The 22,421-nt window shown below is 42.2% G+C and overlaps 1 protein-coding gene across 1 annotated transcript; it reads left to right on the forward strand.

The window, feature by feature from the left end:
* The first annotated feature begins 211 nt into the window (after positions 1-211).
* Positions 212-6,803, forward strand: LOC109761289 (oxysterol-binding protein-related protein 1B). The gene is made up of 10 exons (XM_020320084.4): positions 212-825; positions 2,026-2,379; positions 3,088-3,175; positions 3,820-4,244; positions 4,656-4,811; positions 5,049-5,216; positions 5,560-5,700; positions 5,782-6,018; positions 6,106-6,219; positions 6,420-6,803. Exons 1-10 carry the CDS (start codon positions 478-480, stop codon positions 6,615-6,617), a joined length of 2,229 nt encoding a protein of 742 aa, XP_020175673.1. The 5' UTR covers positions 212-477; the 3' UTR covers positions 6,618-6,803.
* The last annotated feature ends 15,618 nt before the right edge of the window (positions 6,804-22,421 follow it).

The raw sequence follows: 22,421 nt of genomic DNA on the forward strand, positions 1-22,421 counted from the left end.
CACATTGACATCTAGAGTACTGTCAAGCGAGCCTACCGTGGAACGCGATGACACGCGACCGCGCAACGCAAGGCGCACGATCGCCCGTCGACACGCGCACCGCGGCACGAACACGATGCTCGCTCCGGTCGACCTGACTCGACCAACCACGCACAGGGCACGCGTCCGGGCTCGGGAGCCGGCGGGAGAGGGACACGAGGATGGAAGGATCGCGCGCTCAAAGATGCCGCTCCAAAAGGGAAGCAGCAGAAGTGAGCGTTAAGCACAAGGCTCTGCGCCTGCGCCGCGCGCATCAGAGTCTCCTCCCTCCCTCCCATTCCCATCTCAACCCACCTCGCCAGCCTCCGCAGCTCTGCTCGCCACCGCAATCGAACGAATCCAATCGACCCACCGCGTGGAGGCGCTTCTATAGGCGGAGCGGCCAATAAACAAGTCCAGATGGGGACGCCAGCGCCGTGAGAGCGGGCGGAGGCGACGATGCGGGCCAGGGAGATGCACCCGCTCTGCTGCCTCGCAGCGGACTACTGCCCCGGGGGCGGCGGCGCCGCCGAGGACGACGACGGGGACTGCTCCCCGCCGCCCGCGGACGGGGCGGCGGTGGCGGGGGTGCTGCACAAGTGGACCAACATCGGCAGGGGCTGGCGCCCGCGCTGGTTCGCGATCCGCGGCGGCGTGCTCGCCTACTCGAAGATCCGCCGCCGCGTCGCGGCGGAGGAGACGCCGCCGCCGCCGCCGGCCGAGCTCGCCGTGGGCGCGGGCGTCAGGGTGATCGGGGGCGCGGACCGCGGCGCCGGGGAGCGGCCCATCGGATTCGTCCATCTCAAGGTCTCGTACCATCTCCGCCCCCTCCGTTTCCCGTCCGCTACGCTACCATGATCCCATTGCTTACATAGATAGCTTCCACACAACTCGCACCAGTAGCGAAACATCGAGCGGTTCGTTCCGGAGGGCGCAGCGCATTTCATCTGGCCGGCGATTCAACTATTTTTAGTTTCCCCAGCGATTTCGTAGGTCTTTTTTTTCTTCTCATTACCAAAACGAGTTGGTATTTCCGCGTCGCTCGGATCGGAACAGTTGAACTGTAAAGCGACCCCGTGCTCCCCGGCGCCCCCCGCGAGCGCGCATCGGCAGCCGCACATCGTCGCGATCTGCGGCGGAGATTTTCTTGCAGCCGGGGCTATCTGTCGCTTGTGTCGGATAAAGAGAGAGAGATGCCTTGCTTGGACTGTAGCTGGCTTTTCGCTAGCCGCGGCGAGGATCGGCTACTAGTGCGGAGTGTGAAACAACAGTGTCTGCATCGGCGTGCTACAGAGGCGACCTTGTCGCCGCGCGCGCTCAGGGGAGGAGGGGCCGACAGCCGACTGGCCGGCCGGCGAGATGCTTTAATTCGCGGCACGCGGATGCCCGGCTCTCCCAGCTGTATTTTGTTCAAATGGCACGGCTCCGGCCTATCTGTATTTTGTACAAGGGAGAATAATGGCCGGGCCGATGGGTTGGCGCCTCGGTTTGTGTCGTATTAGATGGATGTCCGTGAGTTTGCTGGGAACGTGGGGGTGGTACGGAGCATCTGTCCATATACCCATTTGAAGGAGCCTTGCCATTTTTCCTTCCCTGATGAGCGGTCTCTTGTCCTTGGCTGCTGCTTGAGTCAGCGTCCTTTATGTGCGCCGGTCCTTTAGATGATAACTGATCAAGTTCTTATCTATAGATGCAACAGTGTGAAATGATATGGCATTACAGTGCTGGGAGGATTCAATAATCATTTGAGTATATGGATTACTCTTCATTGCTCATTATTGGATTTTACATCCTAGGAGACTGATCAAAATATTGTGTTGGAAGGAACTGAAGTATCTGTTGTCGTTGGTCTATACCAACGTGTAATCACCGCATGAATATGTAGATAGCATGGGGCATCACTGTTTTCAACTATAATTTGTGTGCCTTGAACACAAGGGCTTATACTTTTGGCTTAAAGTGCCGGTCTGGTTGGTAATTTTTGTAATTCTTTTGAACTGTTTGTAGATCTCATCATTTAGTGAAAGTAAATCAGATGACAAACGGTTCTATATCATTACCCCAACCAAGACACTTCAGCTGAGGACAGGTTGCGTTAAGGACCGTGTCGCTTGGATTGAAGCACTTGTTTCAGCGAGAAGTGAATATTCTCTTGGTGGTATTTTACCAAGTGACCGGAATGGTGGATCATTTTCTACAGAAAAGCTAAGAGATCGCTTGCATGCTGAAGGTGTTGGTGCAGAAATTGTTAAAGACTGTGAGCAGATTGTTCATTCAGAATTTTCACAGTATCACGTACAGATGAAGCAGCGTTGTGAATCGTATTTAAGCTTTATCGGCAGTCTTCCACGGGAACTTGAGGTAATGCTTCTTGGAACCCTGTGATTAGACTAGACAAATCATGCACTTTTTGGTAGGCTTTCTCTTTTTCTTCAAGCAAATAACGGCGAAGGAACTTGATGGTCATACTGACCAACTTTAGTGACGAATGTACATTAAGAACTTGCGGAGCCCTCTTTAGAACTATATATATATATATATATATATATATATATATATATATATATATATATATATATATATATATATATATATACACAATTGATGTTCTTAGTTGTGCCAAAAGATGACTGGATATTTTGCTATCATGTCTTCCTTGTATTCAGCAGTCAACCTTTATCAGTAGCTAAATACTGCACTTGCTAGCAATATTATCCCAAGTTTGGTGTCAAACAGGACCACAATCTCAGCCTTTCGTAATAGGTTTAATGGTTTTGTTAGAAGGTGACACCACCAATGGTTGAGACCCTTTTAGAAGTAAAGATGAAGATACTCGACCTATTATAAATGACAAGGAAACCCAATTGTGGTCCAAACATTTCCTCATAATCACTGGAGTTTTAAAAAATATAGTTAAGGAAGGTGAGTTTTATTTTCTTAAAATTTAAAGGAAAAAAAGCAAAAACGTTTGTTTGGAGTCTGGCCCAAAAATCAAATAATAAATTGATGGTACTATATCTGAAATTCTGGTATCGTGAAATCATCTGCTGACTTATTGTGTTCTCTCAGGCAGTTAATTCAGAAGATGCAACTATTCGTGGCAATCCACAGTCGCAGTTGTTCAAGCCTGACTTTTCCAGCTCTGGAAAATGTAGTGGTACTTGTTCTTCTTTTTAGTTTTGGTTTTCTCTAACAGTTATGACTAGCCTTAAATAAAAGTTTACTTGTTATTTTTCATGCATAATTTTTCCTACCACGGTAAACCTTTACTTTGGATTATTTTCTGTTAGTTTCTCCAAGTACCTGTGTTTTTTCTTGTGCTGATAGAGCACAGGTGTGAAGGTGCTAATTCACATTTTTATTGGACTGCTGATGTTAGACTGCTTCTATTATGGATTTTTCTATTCAGTTCTCCAAGCACCTGTGACTTTTCTTGCACTGCATTTTACCTGGACTGCTTCATGGCTGGTGTTTCTGGAGGGATTTTTCCTTAATATAGCTCCATTTGATCACAGAGAAAAAATTTCAAGCATAACTATTAGTTTTCCATCATACGTAGTTGAGAACGGTTACCAGCGGGGCAGTGACTATCGTTGCCCGTTCGACATCAACATTTCAAGACCATGGTAGAAATTCAAGCATAGCTGACTGTTACAACTCATCTATGTTTGTTTGTTGGATTAATCTGAATATGTAGACCATACATCACTACATCTTTATTTGGCGCATTTTCACTGCAAACACTTCTTCCATGTTTAGTTTATTTCTGCTTACTGCCTACTTTTTCTTCTTTGCCATCAGAATACAGCAACACAGAATCTTCTGAAGATGCTGGTAAACAAGAAATAGGGAGAATGTCAGATGAAGATGAGTTTCATTTCTATGATACAAGGCAAAGTTTTAGCGACGGTGTGGCTAGTCCTGAATTGAAAGTGAGATACTTAAATTATGGGAATGAAGCTTGCAAATTTGGTGACTCATTAGCTGCCGACAAGACCAATGAAGATCTATTATCGTCTGCGAAGAGGCGCTCCAAGTTGCCTGAACCAGTAGAGAAGGAGAGAAGTGTTAGCCTTTGGTCCATGATCAAAGATAATGTTGGCAAGGATCTTACAAGGGTCTGTCTTCCTGTTTATTTTAACGAGCCTTTGTCGTCTCTTCAAAAGTGCTTTGAAGAGTTGGAGTATTCCTATTTATTGGACCGTGCATACGAATGTGGTTTAACGGTATGCCTATTTATATACCTTTCCTGCTTTCTTCTGATCCAAATACTGTTATAAATAAATTAAACATCAGGAAACATTACTTTGCACATGGTTGAATTGCTGTGCATGTATAAATCTGTGTGTAGCACAAACCGAGTAGCATGCACTTTGGCTGTTAAATTTTGCAGATAATGAAGTTATTTTTTATTCCATCAACATTAATATCTAAAATACTACTCCCTCCGTTCCAAAATACTTGACTTCCATTTGTTCAAAAATGGATGTCCCTATATACTAAAACATGTCTAGATACATCTATATTTTGACAAATGGAAGGCATGTATTGTAGAACGGAGGGAGTACATAGTGGTGTTTCATGTGTACTTATCCCAGAATTGTGTTGATAGTAATGTCTTTTGCACATATGTTCAGGGCAATGGTCTGATGAGAATTCTTTATGTTGCTGCCTTTGCTGTCTCTGGATATGCTTCCACAGATAGCCGGCCCTGCAAACCTTTCAATCCACTGTTAGGGGAAACTTATGAAGCTGATTACCCTGAAAAGGGGATACGTTTCTTCTCTGAAAAGGTTAGTCTGGTATACAACACATCTGCATTCTGTCATGCGATCCAGTGCACAGTAACAAGATCAAATTCATTTGTAAAGAAATGATAGCCAGGTGGTACGAAGTGTCTTGAAATGTTGTTTGATTAAAAGCATGGTAGTGACATACATGGATATGATGACAAGCCTATTAAGAGTTTCGTTGCGTTTGATATGACACTCCATCTTTTAGTTAATTTGTTAGTTTATTCTTGGCACTAGGTTAGTCATCATCCGATGGCCATGGCATGCCATTGTGAAGGAAAAGGTTGGAAATTTTGGGGAGACAGCAATCTAAAGAGTAAATTCTGGGGTCAGTCGATTCAAGTGGATCCTAGTGGCATATTAACCCTAGAGTTTGATGATGGAGAAACTTTCCAGTGGAGCAAGGTACATATTCTTCACCAAAGGCACTCATACTATTATAGCTTTCCATGATTACCATTCTCGAAATAATGTTTTGATGATTGCCGATTGCCCGTGCTTTTTAATTTGTGAGTATAGCATACCTATCCTATTCTTCTAGGGAAAAGGCCACAGGGCCCAGCTTATTACTGTTCCTATTCTCCATGGGTTGTTTTATGCACCCCAATTTAATTTCTACCTTTAGATATCATGGTTTCATTTATTTCTAGAATACACTGCCACTACTCACATGAAGCTTGGAGATGCGCAAGAAGAATTGAATATCTTTTTGAATTAATACCTATAACATTTTTCTTTTCCTTGTAAGGTTACAACCACAATTAATAACCTTATCATTGGTCGAGTATATTGCCATCACCATGGCACAATGAATATTAGTGGAAACAAAAAATATTCATGCAAGCTGATGTTTAAAGAGCAGTCTTTTCTCGAACGTAATCCTCGCCAGGTATGACGAACAATTTCCATCAAACTTCGCCCTGTCCCTTTGCTTATGTAGATCGTACTAATATATATAATTCTATGCAAGGTTCAAGGCTTTGTTAAAGATGCTGATGGCACCAAGGTTGCATCCCTGATGGGCAAGTGGGACGAGAGCATGTATTGCGTTGTTAGTGATGATGCTTCTAAGCTGAGCTCTCATATTTCACATCAGAGTGCTGGCGCTACCTTGTTGTGGAAGAAAAATGAGCCTCCAGCAGATCCCACTCGATATAACTTGTCATCATTTGCGATTACTTTAAATGAGCTGACTCCAGGGCTTAAGGTAGAGATACAACATGCATTAAATAGCTCGTTATTGTCACCTTTTATTATCTCTGAACCTAAAAAAACAATTTTGTCATTTGTTTAGGAGAAGCTTCCACCAACAGATTCAAGACTCAGACCAGACCAGCGACATCTAGAGAATGGGGAGTACGAAAAGGCCAACTCTGAGAAACTGCGCCTCGAGACCAGACAACGAATGGTATAATACCCTAGTTGTTTATACTGTCCGAACATTTTCCTGTAAAACTACATATTGCTTACCTTTATTCACATTGCTTGTACATGGCAGCACGTTGAGTTTTTCATAGTTCTTTTTCATATTTTTGCTTACACTGAAGAAGTACCTGTCTGGTCCTTATCTGCCCTAACTGATGGTTATTTCTTTTTCCTCTTAAACAGGCAAGGAACATGCAGGAGAGTGGCTGGAAGCCAAGATGGTTCCAAAGGGACAGCGAGCATGGAACATACCGCTATGTCGGAGGCTACTGGGAGGCAAGGGAACAGACGAAATGGGTTGGATGCAGTGACATATTTGGCAGTTTCTGCGACAATCCAAAGCCACGGGTGTCCACGCTGTACACCAGCGCGAGTGTCTAAGGAGGCAGTAGTAGGCGTTGACAGCATATTAATTTTTCAAAGGTACATAATTGATTGGTTCCTCTCACATCTATGGTACAAAGAAGAGCTAAGATGTTCTCCTTGTTGTCCTATACACATACACAAACGCTGGGACATTAAGCGCAACCAAATCCCTAATTTGATATACCGGTATACTTTTGCTAACATTGTTGCTAAAATAGTCAATAATATCATTTCCCTTGTCTCCGGTGAGAATGGGTGACAAGTATGTTTAGCTTACTGGCGAGGAGGCAACATGGTACAAGTTTAAAATATTGTTTACTCCATGAATCAAAGTGATGCTTAGAGTGATGTGTTTTTTGCGTAACATAGTTAAGTGTGTGGCGAGAGATCTCATCTCAATCTTAGTCCTGGTACGGTTGATGTAACCCCAAATTGAACTAACCATCATGAGTAACTGATATGGTTTCTCTGTAGAAGTGAAGATATTTGGCTGGTGAGCATTTGATTATATGAATGCTCTGATGCTCCTGGATCGTAGATGGCATGTTCATCTACCTTTAGGGTCTCTTTGATTCAAAGGATCATACTACATTCTATAGGAAATCAATAATCCTCTTCAACCTCTTAAAAAGAATATTTTCCTTTTCTTTTGATGTTTATCACAAACTCAGATCCCATAAAATCCAAATGGGCATGACATTTCAATCTCGTGTATTTTTCATTTATGTGTTAATACAATCATGCAATCAAAGAGGCCAGCATCTACAATGGCTTACGCTTGTATGGGCGCTAATACAGGGGAAAGAAACAAAGAATTTTAAAAGGCATCCCCTGGCAGTTTTGAGCCGACGATGGGGTTCGAAAAACGAACCCTAATCAGCCACCGGGACTCGACAAACCAACAGCTAATTGGCCAGGAATCTTACCATGACGCCCATGCTAAGCGTCCGCATTAGTTGCTTAGTAAAATAGACTAAAATGTTCTTAAACATCAGTGCTTATCTCTATCGGAGGATACCTAATTAAGAAGCATCAAAGTGTAGCAGTTACACCATAAACAACAAAATTAACGCACCTCATAGACCAAATCTGTGATAGATAACTTTTTGACAGCCACTACCACAAAGTGGAGCGACAACATACAATGTTATACAAGTCATAGTACGAAGGGCTCAATCTTTAAATATGATCCAATGCAAATAGTTAATGAATTAATTCCAAATGCCCAAAATAAATATTTCTGGGCTCCTGAAAATATTGGTTTGATTTTACCTCTGGCCAATATCTTCAGAGTTGGAAATTTTCTTGGACCTATTTGAAGCAGTTTTTATCTTGATCATTTCCAAAATGATTTCTGAGGCTTTCAAATGTTCCCAAATTCAAATTTAATTGAAATTTAAACATGATGTAAGCAACATGCAAACACTAAGCATTACCAGAAGCTAGGGATGTGACAACTCTCACTGATAGGTTTTCTTCAGTTAAATCCTGATGGAATATGTTAATAGAAGGGAGAGTTTTGTTTTGGCGCCTGTAGCAATAGCAGAAAGAAATAACCTCATTGTTCAAAATTTAGTATTTGACGACCAAGATTCATCTCTACGACATCCAAAGGAATTTGTATTTGCATACCAAATACGCAATGCCAGTAAATTCTTGGTCCAATTGAAGCGCAGAGAAGTTTTTAATGTGCACATCATATTGTTTCTCTTGTTTCACAATCTGCGAGTGACATGAATCTAGCTGAAACAACATACTCCCTCTGTAAACTAATATAAGAGCGTTTAGATCATTAAAATAGTAATCTAAACACTATTATATTAGTTTATGGAGGGAGTAATAGGTAGGAAAGGTGCACATGAGGGGGTAGCAATTAATCTTACTTGTCGTCCTAGTGGAGGAGGTAGAAGCAGTCGAGCTTCTTCGCATCCGGCGACTGTGCCGCCACATTCGTGACCACCTGCACAACAAGGTGCAGGAGGGAGAGCCGGTAGGAGAGGTGCTGCCACCTCGTAGAGACTAGGTCGGCGTAGACCACCGGCTCTATTAAGATGAAGACTGGCTCTATTTCCCTATAACAATTTTGGTGTTCTTTGCTTACTAGTATTTCTTTCCTTGACAGCCAAGCCATCATTATAATGTATATTTTTCCCTGTTCTTAATGCAACGATAGTAACAAAAAGATTAATTCCACATGCACACAAAGGTGCATATTTTATACCTTTACTTTTTTGTCTCTTTGGGATCAATCTTATTTGCTTGCATCATTGATATCAAAATTACATCTTCCTTGAACCAAGAAGTCATTAGTTAAAAGTGTAAAATTGATGATAAAATTGGACGATGGGTTGCCTTGGATGGAGCATGTGCAAACGATGTTTCGGCAAACTCGCCGGAACAGCGAGATTGAAAGCTTTGGGTGTGGATGCAACCGATGTCTGACGGCGTACATGAGGAGTTTGTCGTAGTCAATTGCGATCATCGCTTGTCCCGCGCCTGTGAAAAAAAACCAAGATTTGCACTGGAACTCACGTTGAGTTGCATAATTACAGATTACATGTTTAAGAATCACACAAATCCGATATAACGTGCATACAATACATGCAAAGTTGTACATTTGCTAACACAAAGTGCAAGCTATTGTTCTGGTTTGTGAACATCAGTAGCGAGTTACCCAAGTACCATCATATCAGTGGGTGCGTCTGAACCAAATCGTCTTAGGGTGTTTATTATGGCTTGCAGAGAAAACGGTCTGGAATTTTCACTTGGAGAAGATTCTCGTAAACTGGCTCACGCAACTAAGCCCTAGATGTGTTGTTCCAGCTTGACACCTTCCCCTACTCTTACCAAGGTTGCTCTCGCTGGCAAGCTCACATTCTTCCTGTTTACGTTGTGTTTGATGTTTGCTTTAAGGGCGAATTAGAGGTCACCCATGGGCTTCAAAGTTGAGCCAGCGATAGCAAGGTCGATGAGGAGCGAGAACGTGCATGCCGCGTTCACCCCAGCTCATCCTCCTCGCCGGCGCCACAGGGATCGAGTCGTTGCCGACACATGCTCATAGCTAGGAGGCTAGGAGCACAGGAGGCCACGTTGGTGTGAGCGATGCCTAATATCGTCATGCCGGGGACTGAGGCAGCAATGATTAGTCTCTTGTGTACAACACTCAACTTCGATTTGGCGAACCTATGAAGATACATCCGAAGAAGTTGTCCCTAAGCACAGTGCGCTCGTTGCCAGCCACACACCCACCCACTCAGCATCCTCCAAGTACTCCGTTGGGTCGCCATCTATGTCGTCACCACGAGGATGATGACGGGAGCGCGAGAAGGCGAGCCCAGAGGACACCCTCGAGGGTAGGGCTGAGCGGGAGGCTCAAGCACTGCAGGGAGCCACCGCCCTGGGCGCGCAATGTGTCGGTGGGGATGGGGGAAGCAGAGCCACAACAAGTGAGCCTGGGTGAGGGTTGGTGCGTTCGGTTGGATGTAATCGGCACATGCTAAGGAAAAGAAGATAAGCTCCTATTTTGGACATGGACACGGATACAATCAGTCTTTCCTAGGCTATACCGTATACGACTTGGACTCACACGAACAAGCGCACGGACGAACCGGAATAGAGGGTTTATTTCATAAAAGTTATTAGGAGTTTTTCTACAAACATGCGTGATGGACCGGACCAAGAATATCACCTCCTTCAAATACTAGCAAAAGGGCCCATGTGTTACAATGGGAGAAAAGAAATTCATAATCTTCAATGGCCATGACCATATTTTGCCACATCACCGAGAAACACTCTCAATTTCGTGAAATCATCAACAATTTTTAAAATCATGAACATTTTTTAAACCTCTTGCACATATTTGTAATCATGACATTTTTTAAATCCATGGACACTTTTACAAAATTTCGATTTTTTTTCTAAAATCAAAACATTTTTTAATTCATGAGCATTTATACTATTTGAAAACATTTCTAAAAAATTGTGCACATCTTTTAAAACAATTTTATTTGAACCGGCGAACATTTGTAGAATGGACGAACATTTTTGAAATTCACAAAACATTCCAGCGAATTTTTTAAAATTAATGAACCTGGTGGAACAATATTTGAAATTAACGAACATTTTTTTGATTTAACGAACATTTTTAAAATGGATGATCATTTTTTGAATCAGCGAACATTTTATGAATGAATAAACTATTTTGTATGTCACAAACAGCTTTTGAATTTCTAGGATATTTTTCCATTCATGAACATTTTTTAAATTGGCAATTTTTTTTCAAATTCATTAACATCTTTTTAATGCATGAACTTTAAAAAAAATCATGAATTTGTTTTATTTCCCGAGCATTTGTTTTCAAAATTTCAAATATTTTTTGAATAAGCAAACTTTTTTGACAAAATCACAACCATTTTCTGAATACACAAATATTTTATGACTTGTCAAAGGTTTTATTTCAAAATTCTTATTTTTTTTATTCTCGGAACTTTGTTGAAGTCCCAAATTATTTAAAGTAGAGAAAAACGAATACAGAAAAGAAAAAGGAAAAATAAAAGAAGATAAAAAACATGCCTCCGAACATGGGCTGGCCCAAACGGACGCGCTGCGTCTTTTCCTAGCGTGTAGAGCGTAGTATAGAAGGTCGCTTCTGCATTGGCCGGCCCAGGCGGGGATCCCATGTGTGAAACGTTTTTTTTATCACTTACAGGTGGTATTGGTGGGTTATATTTTGCAACTTTGGGAGCAATTTCCATGACGTACCGCCAGAACCAATAGCGCTTTTATTATTAGGTATAGATTTAGATAGATATAGATATATTTTTTAGTTTCTCTTTCTTGTTCTTTCCTTTCCTTTTCTTTTTTATTTTCATTTTTCTTCCATTAATACATTAAGAAAATGTTTCATCATGCATTCTTTCATTAATACATTAATATGATGAACAATTTGTGTTTCTTCTGTTTATTTTTTATTTTTCTTCACTATCTTGCATTATACAAGACTTAATCGTGTATTACAAAAAAGTTCATCATATATTTAACAAAATGTTCACCGTACATTAAGAAAATATTCAACGTCACCTGAAAAAAAAATTCATCATATTAAAAAAAGTTCATTCTGTACTTAAACAATGTTCAGCGTATATCACAAAATATTCAATGTGTATTAAAAAATGTTCAACGTGTATCCCAAAATGTCCATTGTGTATTTATCAAAAAAATTAAAAGAAAAAAGGTAGAGAAACATAAAAACGAGTTTGATCCCAAAAAATGATGCTCTAACGAGGAATCAAACTCGCAACTCCACAATAGAGGTAAGTGTACTTTACGACTTGAGCAACTGAGTCTTAATGATTAAAAAGGCCGCGTGAATATTTAAGAAACTTACTGCAGCGTAGATACAAAAAAAGAACAAAAAATAGTTTCCTTCATTTTTCTTTTAAGAAACATAAATAGGCCTCGTGAATATTTAGGAAACTCAATGCAGCGGTTTTCGTTTTTTTTATGTTTCTCTACCTGTTTTTTTCTTTTACTTTTTTTGACACTTGTTTTCTTTCATAAACTTTGTACACTTTTCATATGCATGATGAATATTTTTTTATTAAAACTTTAACACTAATTAAAATATCGATTAAATTTTATAACATTGTGCGTCTTTCTTATACATCAAGAACATTTTGTCGGCACTTGTCTACTTTCTTTCGTACACATTGTATACTTACCGTATACATAGTGAACATTTTTTAATAAATGTTTAACAATTATTAAATGAATGGTTAACATTTATGCAAATAAATGAGTTTGATGTGTACTTTTTAAAACACATTGTACATCTTTTGTATACATCAAAAGCATTTTTATATGTGCATAAAAAATTTAAGCACACAATTAGTAATTTTTAGAAATGTAGGTTTTGATGTATAATTTTTTTCTACACACAATATACATTTTTCATACACATTGTACGCTTTATTATTCGTTTTTCAGTATATATCAGGGACTTTTTATATACACATTGTACATTTTTTTGTATACATGATGATCATTTTTTCTACACATGTTTAGCATTTTTCAAATACATGATTAATATTTTTTCAAATATATTTTTTGATATCTATTTTTGACAACACTTTTCTACAATTTTTCGTACACATTACACATTATTTTATACATCAGAAACATTTTATATAACTTTAAGACTTTATAAATACATGATTAACATTTTTCAAATGTATGTTTTCATATCTAATTTTTCATACATAGTGTACATTTTTTGAATACATATGAAATATTTTTAAATATATATTTAACATTTTTCTAATACAGATACAATTTTTTTTAAACTTGCGTTTTGATGTATACTTTTTCCATACATATTGTACATAATATATTGTAAAAAATCTTAACTAGTTCAGTATTATAGCTGTGTTGGTGTGTTGGTTCAGTATTTTTTTCAGGATTTTTGAGAACTTTTACACTGTCGAAAACCTTAACTAGTTTTGTGGCAAGCTATTGTAAAAAATCCTACTCATATATATATGAGTAAGTTATTTTTCACCCGAGGTTATCTTACGGTCGCTTCATAAATAAATTTCGTTTGAAATACAAATAGTTACATTCATATTGATTTACTATGTAAAATTTGGTATAAGAAAACAAAAAAAGGTTACAAGACTAGAAATATCGCATTTTATGTATGTTTTACACTATGTTTTTACATTTATAATTTTACGTAACATAAAATATATTTTACGGCGAATATATATGTTTTTACGTTCTCTTTTTACGTATGAAATAAGACAAAATTTAAGAAACCTAAAAATATGATTCATTGACGTCAAAGTAGAGAGGGGGTGAAGAATAAATATTCCTCACCCAGGGTGATGAATAGCGCGACGTCAAAATAGGACAAATGTTTACTACCACCAGTGGTAGTTACCACCACTTGCGTTTTGTATGTTGTATGTAGTATCTATCAAACCAAGAGTATGTACGTGTAGTATGTAGTACATAATATGTTTAAATAGTATATATACTACTTTTCAGGTAGTATGTATCATATTTTAAGTACGCTCTTTTTTCGTACAAATATGTACGTATTTTACAAATATAATAAAAACTATGGGCCAACTTGTAATTTTTTCATATAAGTCGCTTTGAATTATCTTATATATAATATATGAACATATTTAGAATGATAAAGTAGTATATATAGTATCACATGGTAGTATATGAGATATGTGAGGTAACTACCCCTAGGTGGTAGGATACACACACACACACACACACACACACACACACACACACACACACACACACACACACTCCTGAAACATTTTTATACACATTTAACATTGTCAAATATATGATTAGCTATTTTTTTGAAATGCATGTTTTGATGAATACTTTTTTTCATACGCGTTCACATTTTTCTTGTAAATAAGGAGCATTTTTATGTATTTCTAATGTTTTTGAATTATATAATTATTATTTTAAAATGTGCAATAAACACTTTAGAAAATAAAATGGAAAACGAAAATGAAAAAAAAGAATATAGAAATGAAAATAAAGAACATAAAACTAAACTAAAAGAAAACAGAGAAGGAAAAAATGTGAACAAAAAATTGGAAGAGAAAATCACAGAGCATTGATACACTAGCTCTTGGCAAAAGTGCCAGGCGCTCTGGGCCTGGCCCAATGGTGGGCGGTATATCGATGCTACAGTAGGAATTGCCACAAGCGATGTATAGCTGCTCCCGCTCCTCCCCATCACCTTTTTTTTTTGAGAAATGCTTCCCATCACCTTAAGTGACAGTTAAACTCTCTAGCACCCGCCGACTTCCCTCATGGGCTGCGACCAGCTATTGCTCGCACGCCGCTGCCTTGCTCGCTTGTTTTTTTTCACCAGCTCACATGTTCTTGTTAGCAGCGAGGGCCTTTCGGACCTCTTAACACCAAAAAAAGGAATCATCGCAAACTCACTAGCATTCGAGTGGCTCCATCGGCACCGCCGATAAGCCACTTGCTTTTTGCAGATAATAGCCTGCTGTTTGTTAAGGCTAGTACTGATGAAGCAAATGAGTTGTCTTTGTTGGAGAGTTATTGCAATGCCTTAGGTAAAAAATTAACTTATCAAAGTCCTATGTTTTCTTTAGTAAGGGGTGCCCAAATAGCGTGACAGTGGATGTCAAAAACGCCTTAAATGTTACTAATGAGCCTGTGTCTAAAAGATACTTGGGGATGCCCTCTGACGTTGGCAACAGTAAAAATGGGGCTTTCAAGTTTTTTTTCTTCTTTTTTCGAGAGTACGCCTAGGCGTACCTTAGCTTTATAGAAGGCAGAATTGTAAGTACAAGAATACTGCCGCTCATTGCGAACAATGAGCGTAGCATGAACAAACACACTCCGGTAAGACCAATACAATCACCAACAGCTAAACAAAACTACAAAGCAAAAGTGTCTGTCCTAACTGAAAACAACACCGCGTCTCGACCAACGCCTGGCACCTTCGAAGACCACGATCTCTCACTGAACTTCACTTGTCAACGCACCATCCACTCTGTATGCCTAAGAGGAGATGGCAAGTGAATGGCAGAACTTGATCAGCTCCGAGAAAGACACCATCTTGGACACACCTGTGACGGTCGTACATAGAGCCGCCGAAGATCAAAATAGGACCACGGCAAACACGGGAGGAAAGCAACGAGGAACCAAGCCGTGTCTCCAAACATGATGTTCCCAACAGAGGAGCGACGTCGAGGACGCCGCCATCATGTCGATCCTATCGAATCGAGGCTTTCGCCCGGAGACAACAACCAACTCCATACGAGCGAGGGAAATGCCGAACACACCTCGACGACGCCTCCAAGAAGGGGAACGACACCCATGGGTGCCATCGCCGCCGGCCCGACAAAAGCTGTGCAAGATTTTCATCCGATCGTCGCACATCTCCGCACCTCGAAGAAATTGGGCAGCCCGTCCAAGTAGCTTCGCACCGCCGCCACTGCAACACCTCGCCGTCGCATCTGCAAAGCCGAGGACCGCCAACAGACCACACAACGAAGAGAAGCGCGGTCCAACAAGCACCATCCACCTAGCTGAGGGACAACAACCACCCAACACCTCCGGCAAGAGCCCGAACCGCCGACAAAGGCTATCACCCGCTCCAAGGGACAACCTTGCGACGACCCAGCACCTAACCACGGACAACTCCCACGCTGGCACTACTGGGAGAGCACCACCGCTCGCCACACAGCCCAGAGGTAGCCTTACGCTTGCTGCTCGCCAAGAACTCCATCCTAGCCGAGCCATCACAGCGCCGCCACCGGTCTGGTCGGTAGATCACGACGCCGCCTCCAGATACGCCACCGCACCAGTCCGCCTCACCGCATCACTGCCTGTCCCCGCCAAGACCACCGCTCCTTCACGCCTCCTGCTGTGCGCTGTCGACGGCCACCACCACACCGAGCCACCATTGCAGCCGCCTGCACCACCATAGTGCCCAGCAGCCATGGAGGCCCGGCGTCACCGCGCCTGAAGGAAGCAGCGGCCGAACCCGGGCCGGCCAGATCCAGATCGGGACGAGCAGGATCGGGAGGGACCGAGGCTCTCGGCCGTCGCCGCCACAGGCTGCACCACCGGACGGGGAACGCCCCACCACCACGGCCACCGCGTCAAGCCGCCGTCGGAACTTCGCCGCCCCACGCCGCCAAGCTCAGCCGACGGAGAGCGCCACACCATGGCCAGGGAGGAGAGGAGCTGCGCCGAGGAGAGTCCCCGCCGCCACCGGCGCTGCCCGGGCTTTGCCCGGCAATGGCTCTCGGCGGCGGTGAGGGGGAGGAGAGGGACGGGGGGAGGCCGGCGGCGGAGTTCTATGGTTCCCCCCGTGTCGCCTCTAGGAGCGACGCGGCTTTCAAGTTTCTGAAAGATAGAGTATGGAACAAAGTCAAAGGTTGGATGGCCAAGTTGTTGTCAGTTGGAGAAAAGGAAGTCCTTATTAAATCTGTAGCCCAAGCTATGCCAGTATATTGTATGTCCTATTTTAGGCTCCCTCGAGGTTTGTGTGAGCACATCAACACCCTAATCTGCAAATTTTGGTGGGGGAGTAAAGACAGCCAAAGGAAACCCTGCTAGGTTTCTTGGAGTGGTGTGAGAAGACCAAAGTATTGCGGAGGATTGGGATTCCAAGATATTGAACTTTTCAATCTCGCACTTCTGGCACGACAATCATGGCTAGTTTTGACAGAGCCAAGCTCTCTGAGTGCACGAATCCTAAAGGCAAAATATTTTCCTTCTTATGAGTTCTTGCAGGCGAAGCAAGGAGGGGCGCCATCGCATGTTTGGAGAGCAATTTTGGATGGTCGGGATACTTTGAAACAAGGCATCATCATGTGAATAGGAGGTGGACAAACCACAAAAATTTGGCAGCATAATTGGCTGCCCCGCCCTTCCAATATGCGGCTAATCACTAGCCGTGTCAATGACCCTCCCCAACGGGTGTGTGACCTTGTAAATGCAAATGGCGAGTGGGATAGTGTTATTCTTGATTAGGTATTTCTTCCAGTGGATGCTGCGACAATCCGGTCAGTTCCCATATGCACAAGACAAGTGGACGGTTTCTGGTCATGGGCCCATGAATTTTTTTTGGTGTGTACTCGGTGCGATCAACGTACTGCATGCTTGTGTCAACAAAACTTCGGTGTGAAGCGTGGCTTGAGGGACGAGCTGATACCTCCAGTGCTGAGGGAGAGGAGAAAATGTGGATGAATATGTGGAAGGTTCAAGTCCCATCAAAAGTCAAAAAAATATATTCTGTGGTGCCTTGCACAACAGTCCCTACCTATGGCCGATCAATTACAACACCGTAACATGTCCATGGTCTCTAACTATGGTCTCTATGGTGTTGAAGATTCCTAGCAACATTCACTCCTCCTTTGCAACGTAGCTCGCTGCGTATGGGCGCTACAGGCCCCCGATCTAGTAGAGTTTATCAATGGAGTGCATGAATCAGATGCCAAGAGACGGATATTCTTGATGATGGAGGGGCTCCCACATGACAAATTCATTCAGGTGATAGTCACACTACGGGCTATATGGTGATGTCTACTACGCAACTTTATTCTTGTAGATTCGTGTTGGGCCTCCAACCGCAGAGTTTTGTAGGACAGTAGCAATTTTCCCTCAAGTGGATGACCTACGGTTTATCAATCCGTGGGAGGCGTACGATGAAGATGGTCTCTCTCAAACAACCCTGCAACCAAATAAAAGAAATCTCTTGTGTCCCCAACACACCCAATACAATGGCAAATTATATAGGTGCACTAGTTCGGCAAAGAGATGGTGATAAAAGTGTAATATGGATGGTAGAAATATATTTTTATAATATAAATAAATAAAAACAGCAAGGTAGCAAATAGTAAATGGGCACAAAAACGGTATTGCAATGCTTGAACATGAGGCCTAGGGTCCGTACTTTCGCTAGTGCAATCTCTCAACAGTGCTAATATAATTGGATCATATAACCACCCTCAAAGTGCAATGAATAATCACTCCAAAGTTCCTATCTAGCGGAGAACATAAGAATAAATTGTTTATAGGGAAAACCCACCTCAAAGCTATTCTTTCCGTTCGATCTATTCAAGAGTTCGTACTAAAATAACATAAAGCTATTCTTTCCGTTTGATCTATCCTAGAGTTCATACTAAAATAACACCAAAGCAAATTCATATTCATAATACTCAATCCAACACAAAGAACTTCAAAGAGTGCCCCAAGATTTCTACCAGAGAAACAAAGAGAAGAACGTGCATCAACCCCGATGCATAGATTACCCCAATGTCACCTCGGGAATCCACGAGTTGAGTGCGAAAACATATATCAAGTGAATCAATACGATACCCCATTGTCACCACGAGTATTCAATTGCAAGACATATATCAAGTGTTCTCAAATCCATAAAAGTATTCAATCCGATAACAACGAAATCTCAAAGGGAAAACTCAATTCATCACAACAAGATAAAGAGGGGAAAACACCATATAATCCGACTATATTAACAAAGCCCTCGATACATCAAGATCGTGACATCTCAAGAACACAAGAGAGAGAGAGAGATTAAACACATAGCTACTGGTACAAACCCTCAGCCCCGAGGGTGGACTACTCCCTCCTCATCGTGGTGGCCGCCGGGATGATGAAGATGGCCACCGGAGATGATTCCCCCCTCCGGCAGGGTGTCGAAAAGGGTCTAGATTGGTTTTCGATGGCTAGAGAGCCTTGCGGCGGCCAAACTTCCGATCTAGGTTAACCCCGAAGGGTTTTGGAATATTTGGGATTTTATAGGGCAAAGAGGGGTGCGAGAGGCCACCGAGGTGGGCACAACCCACCTGGGCGCGCCCTGGTGGGTTGTGCCCCCCTCAGGGCACCCCCTAGGTGCTGCTCTGGCCCATCGGGAGTCTTCTGGTCCATAAAAAATCCGCAAAAAGTTTCGCGGTGTTTGGATTCCGTTTGATATTGATTTCCTGCGATGTAAAAAACATGCAAAAAACAGCAACTGGCACTGGGCACTGGGTCAATAGGTTAGTCCCAAAAAATGATATAAAATGATTATAAAACATCCAAGAATGATAATATAAGAGCATGGAACAATAAAAAATTATAGATATGTTGGAGACGTATCAGCATCCCCAAGCTTAATTCATGCTCGTCCTCGAGTAGGTAAATGATAAAAATAGAATTTTTGAAGTGGAATGCTGCCTAACATGTCATCTCATATTCTTTTCTTTGTAGCATGGACATTTGGAATTTTATATGGTTCAAAGCAATAGTCTAGTTTTGACATGGGGACTTAAATACTCAAGCATACCAACAAGCAACCATGTCTTTCAAAATATCAACGCTAAAATAAGTTATCCCTAGCTCATCATGCTCAATCATTGATCCATTCATGAAACACATTCGCATATTAGCTACACCCAATGCTCAAGTACGATCATAGTGCCCCCTAGTTGGTGCTTTATAAGAGAAGATGGAGACTCAAAATAAAATTTGCATAAAGTAAAAGAAAGACCCTTCGCGGAGGGAAGTAGGGATTTGTAGAGGTGCCAGAGCTCAAAGCGAAAATTGAGAGATAAAAACATTTTGAGAGGCATACTTTTCCCACCAACGAAAACGACTTAGAGCTCCCAACACTTTCCATGCTAGATATATCATAGGCGGTCCCAAACAGAAAATAAAGTTTATTCCTTTTTCCACCATACTTTCACTTTCCATGGCTAACCGTATCCACGGGTGCCCTCCATACCAACAGTTTTCAAGGAATTTATTATTTGACAACATAAAGTAAATTCATTTTTCATTTCAGGACTGGGCATCCCTAATACCTTTGCCTTACTCTCATGCAATGACAAGTGAATAAACACTCATCGTGAGAATAACACATCTAGCATGGAAAATATTGACCACCCCTCACCGCCCCGCGAGTGGTACGAGCACACAAAAGAGAAATTTATTTTGAAATTAGAGATGGCACATACAAATTTGCTTAGAACGGCAAAAGAATACCGCATATAGGTAGGTATACTGGACTCATGTGACAAAACTGGTTTGAAGGATTTTGGATGCACAAGTAGTGATCATACTTAGTGCAAAATGAAGGCTAGTAGATTGAGAAGCGACCAATCAAGAAACGAATAATCTCATAGGCGAGCATTGAGCATAATTAACACCGAATAATGCACCACAAGTAGGATGTAATTTCATTGCATAACTATTGACTTTCGTGCTTGCATAGGGAATCACAAACCTTAACACCAATATTCTTACTAAAGAATAATTACTCATCAACATGACTCACATATCAAATCATCATATTGTTGGGGAACGCAGTAATTTCAAAAAAATTCCTACGCACACGCAAGATCCATCTAGGTGATGCATAGCAACGAGAGGGGAGAGTGTTGTCCACGTACCCTCGTAGACCGAAAGCGGAAGCATTATGACAACGCGGTTGATGTAGTCGTACATCTTCACGATCCGACCGATCCTAGTACCGAAAGTACGGCTCCTCCACGATCTGCACACATTCAGCTCGGTGACGTCCCACGAATTCTAGATCCAGCTGAGGTCGAGGGAGAGTTTCGTCAGCACGACGGCGTGATGATGGTGATGATGAAGTTACCGACGCAGGGCTTCGCCTAAGCTCTACAATGATATGACCGAGGTGGAAATTTGTGGAGGGGGGCACCGCACACGGCTAAACAATCAACTTGTGTGTCTATGGGGTGCCCCCTCCCCCGTATATAAAGGAGTGGAGGAGGGGAGGGCCGGCCCTCTCATGGTGCGCCCAAGGGGGGAGTCCTACTCCCGGTGGGAGTAGGATTCCCCCTTTCCCTAGTTGGAGTAGGAGAAGAAGGAAGAGGGAGAGGGAGAGAAGGAAAGGGGGCCCGGCCCTCCTCCCAACTTGGATTGGGCTTGGGGGCGCGCCCCCACCTTGGCCGCCTCCTCCTCTCTCCCACTAAGGCCCATTAAGGCCCAATGACTCCCCGGGGGTTCCGGTAACCCCCCGGTACTCCGTTAAATGCCCGAGCTCACCCGGAACCATTCCGATGTCCAAACATAACCTTCCAATATATCGATCTTTATGTCTCGACCATTTCGAGAGTCCTCGTCATTTCCGTGATCACATCCGGGACTCCGAACAACCTTCGGTACATCAAAACACATAAACTCATAATACCGATCGTCATCGAATGTTAAGCGTGCGGACCCTACGGGTTCGAGAACTATGTAGACATGACCGAGACTCGTCTCTCGTCAATAACCAATAGCGTAACCTGGATGCTCATATTGGTTCCTACATATTCTACGAAGATCTTTATCGGTCAAACCGCATAACAACATACGTTGTTCCCTTTGTCATCGGTATGTTACTTGCCCGAGATTTGATCGTCGGTATCTCAATACCTAGTTCAATCTCGTTATTTGATCGTCGTGCATGAGTCTGAAATACCAATTCCAGCTCTTGGAACATCTCATATGCTCCGTGGTGTTCAAAACATTTTTGAAATCCCGGTTCTAAGCCGTAAAGCATGGTGCACTAAACTATCAAGTAGTCATCATACCGAGCTTTGTGAAACATTCATAACGTCTGTATCTGCTCCTGCAATAGGTCTATCACCTAGCGGTGCATCAAGGACATAATTCTTCTGTGCATCAATGAGGATAATCCTCTGATCACGGACCAAGTCCGCATCATTGCTACTATCATCTTTCAACTTATTTTTCTCTAGGAACATATCAAAAATAAACGGGGAGCTACATCGCGAGCTATTGATCTACAACATACTTATGCAAATACTATCAGGACTAAGTTCATGATAAATTAAAGTTCAATTAATCATATTACTTAAGAACTCCCACTTAGATAGACATCCCTCTAGTCATCTAAGTGATCACGTGATCCATATCTACTAAACCACGTCCGATTATCACGTGAGATGGAGTAGTTTTCAATGGTGAACATCACTATGTTGATCATATCTACTATATGATTCACGCTCGACCTTTCGGTCTCAGTGTTCCGAGGCCATATCTGCATATGCTAGGCTCGTCAAATTTAACCCGAGTATTCAGCATGTGCAAAACTAGCTTGCACCCGTTGTATGTGAACGTAGAGCTTATCACACCTGATCATCACATGGTGTCTCAGCACGAAGAACTGTCGCAACGGTGCATACTCAGGGAGAACACTTATACCTTGAAATTTTAGTAAGGGATCATCTTATAAAGCTACCGTCGCACTGAGCAAAATAAGATGCATAA

Source organism: Aegilops tauschii, chromosome 1 (assembly GCF_002575655.3).
Source record: "Aegilops tauschii subsp. strangulata cultivar AL8/78 chromosome 1, Aet v6.0, whole genome shotgun sequence".
NCBI lineage: Eukaryota > Viridiplantae > Streptophyta > Magnoliopsida > Poales > Poaceae > Aegilops > Aegilops tauschii.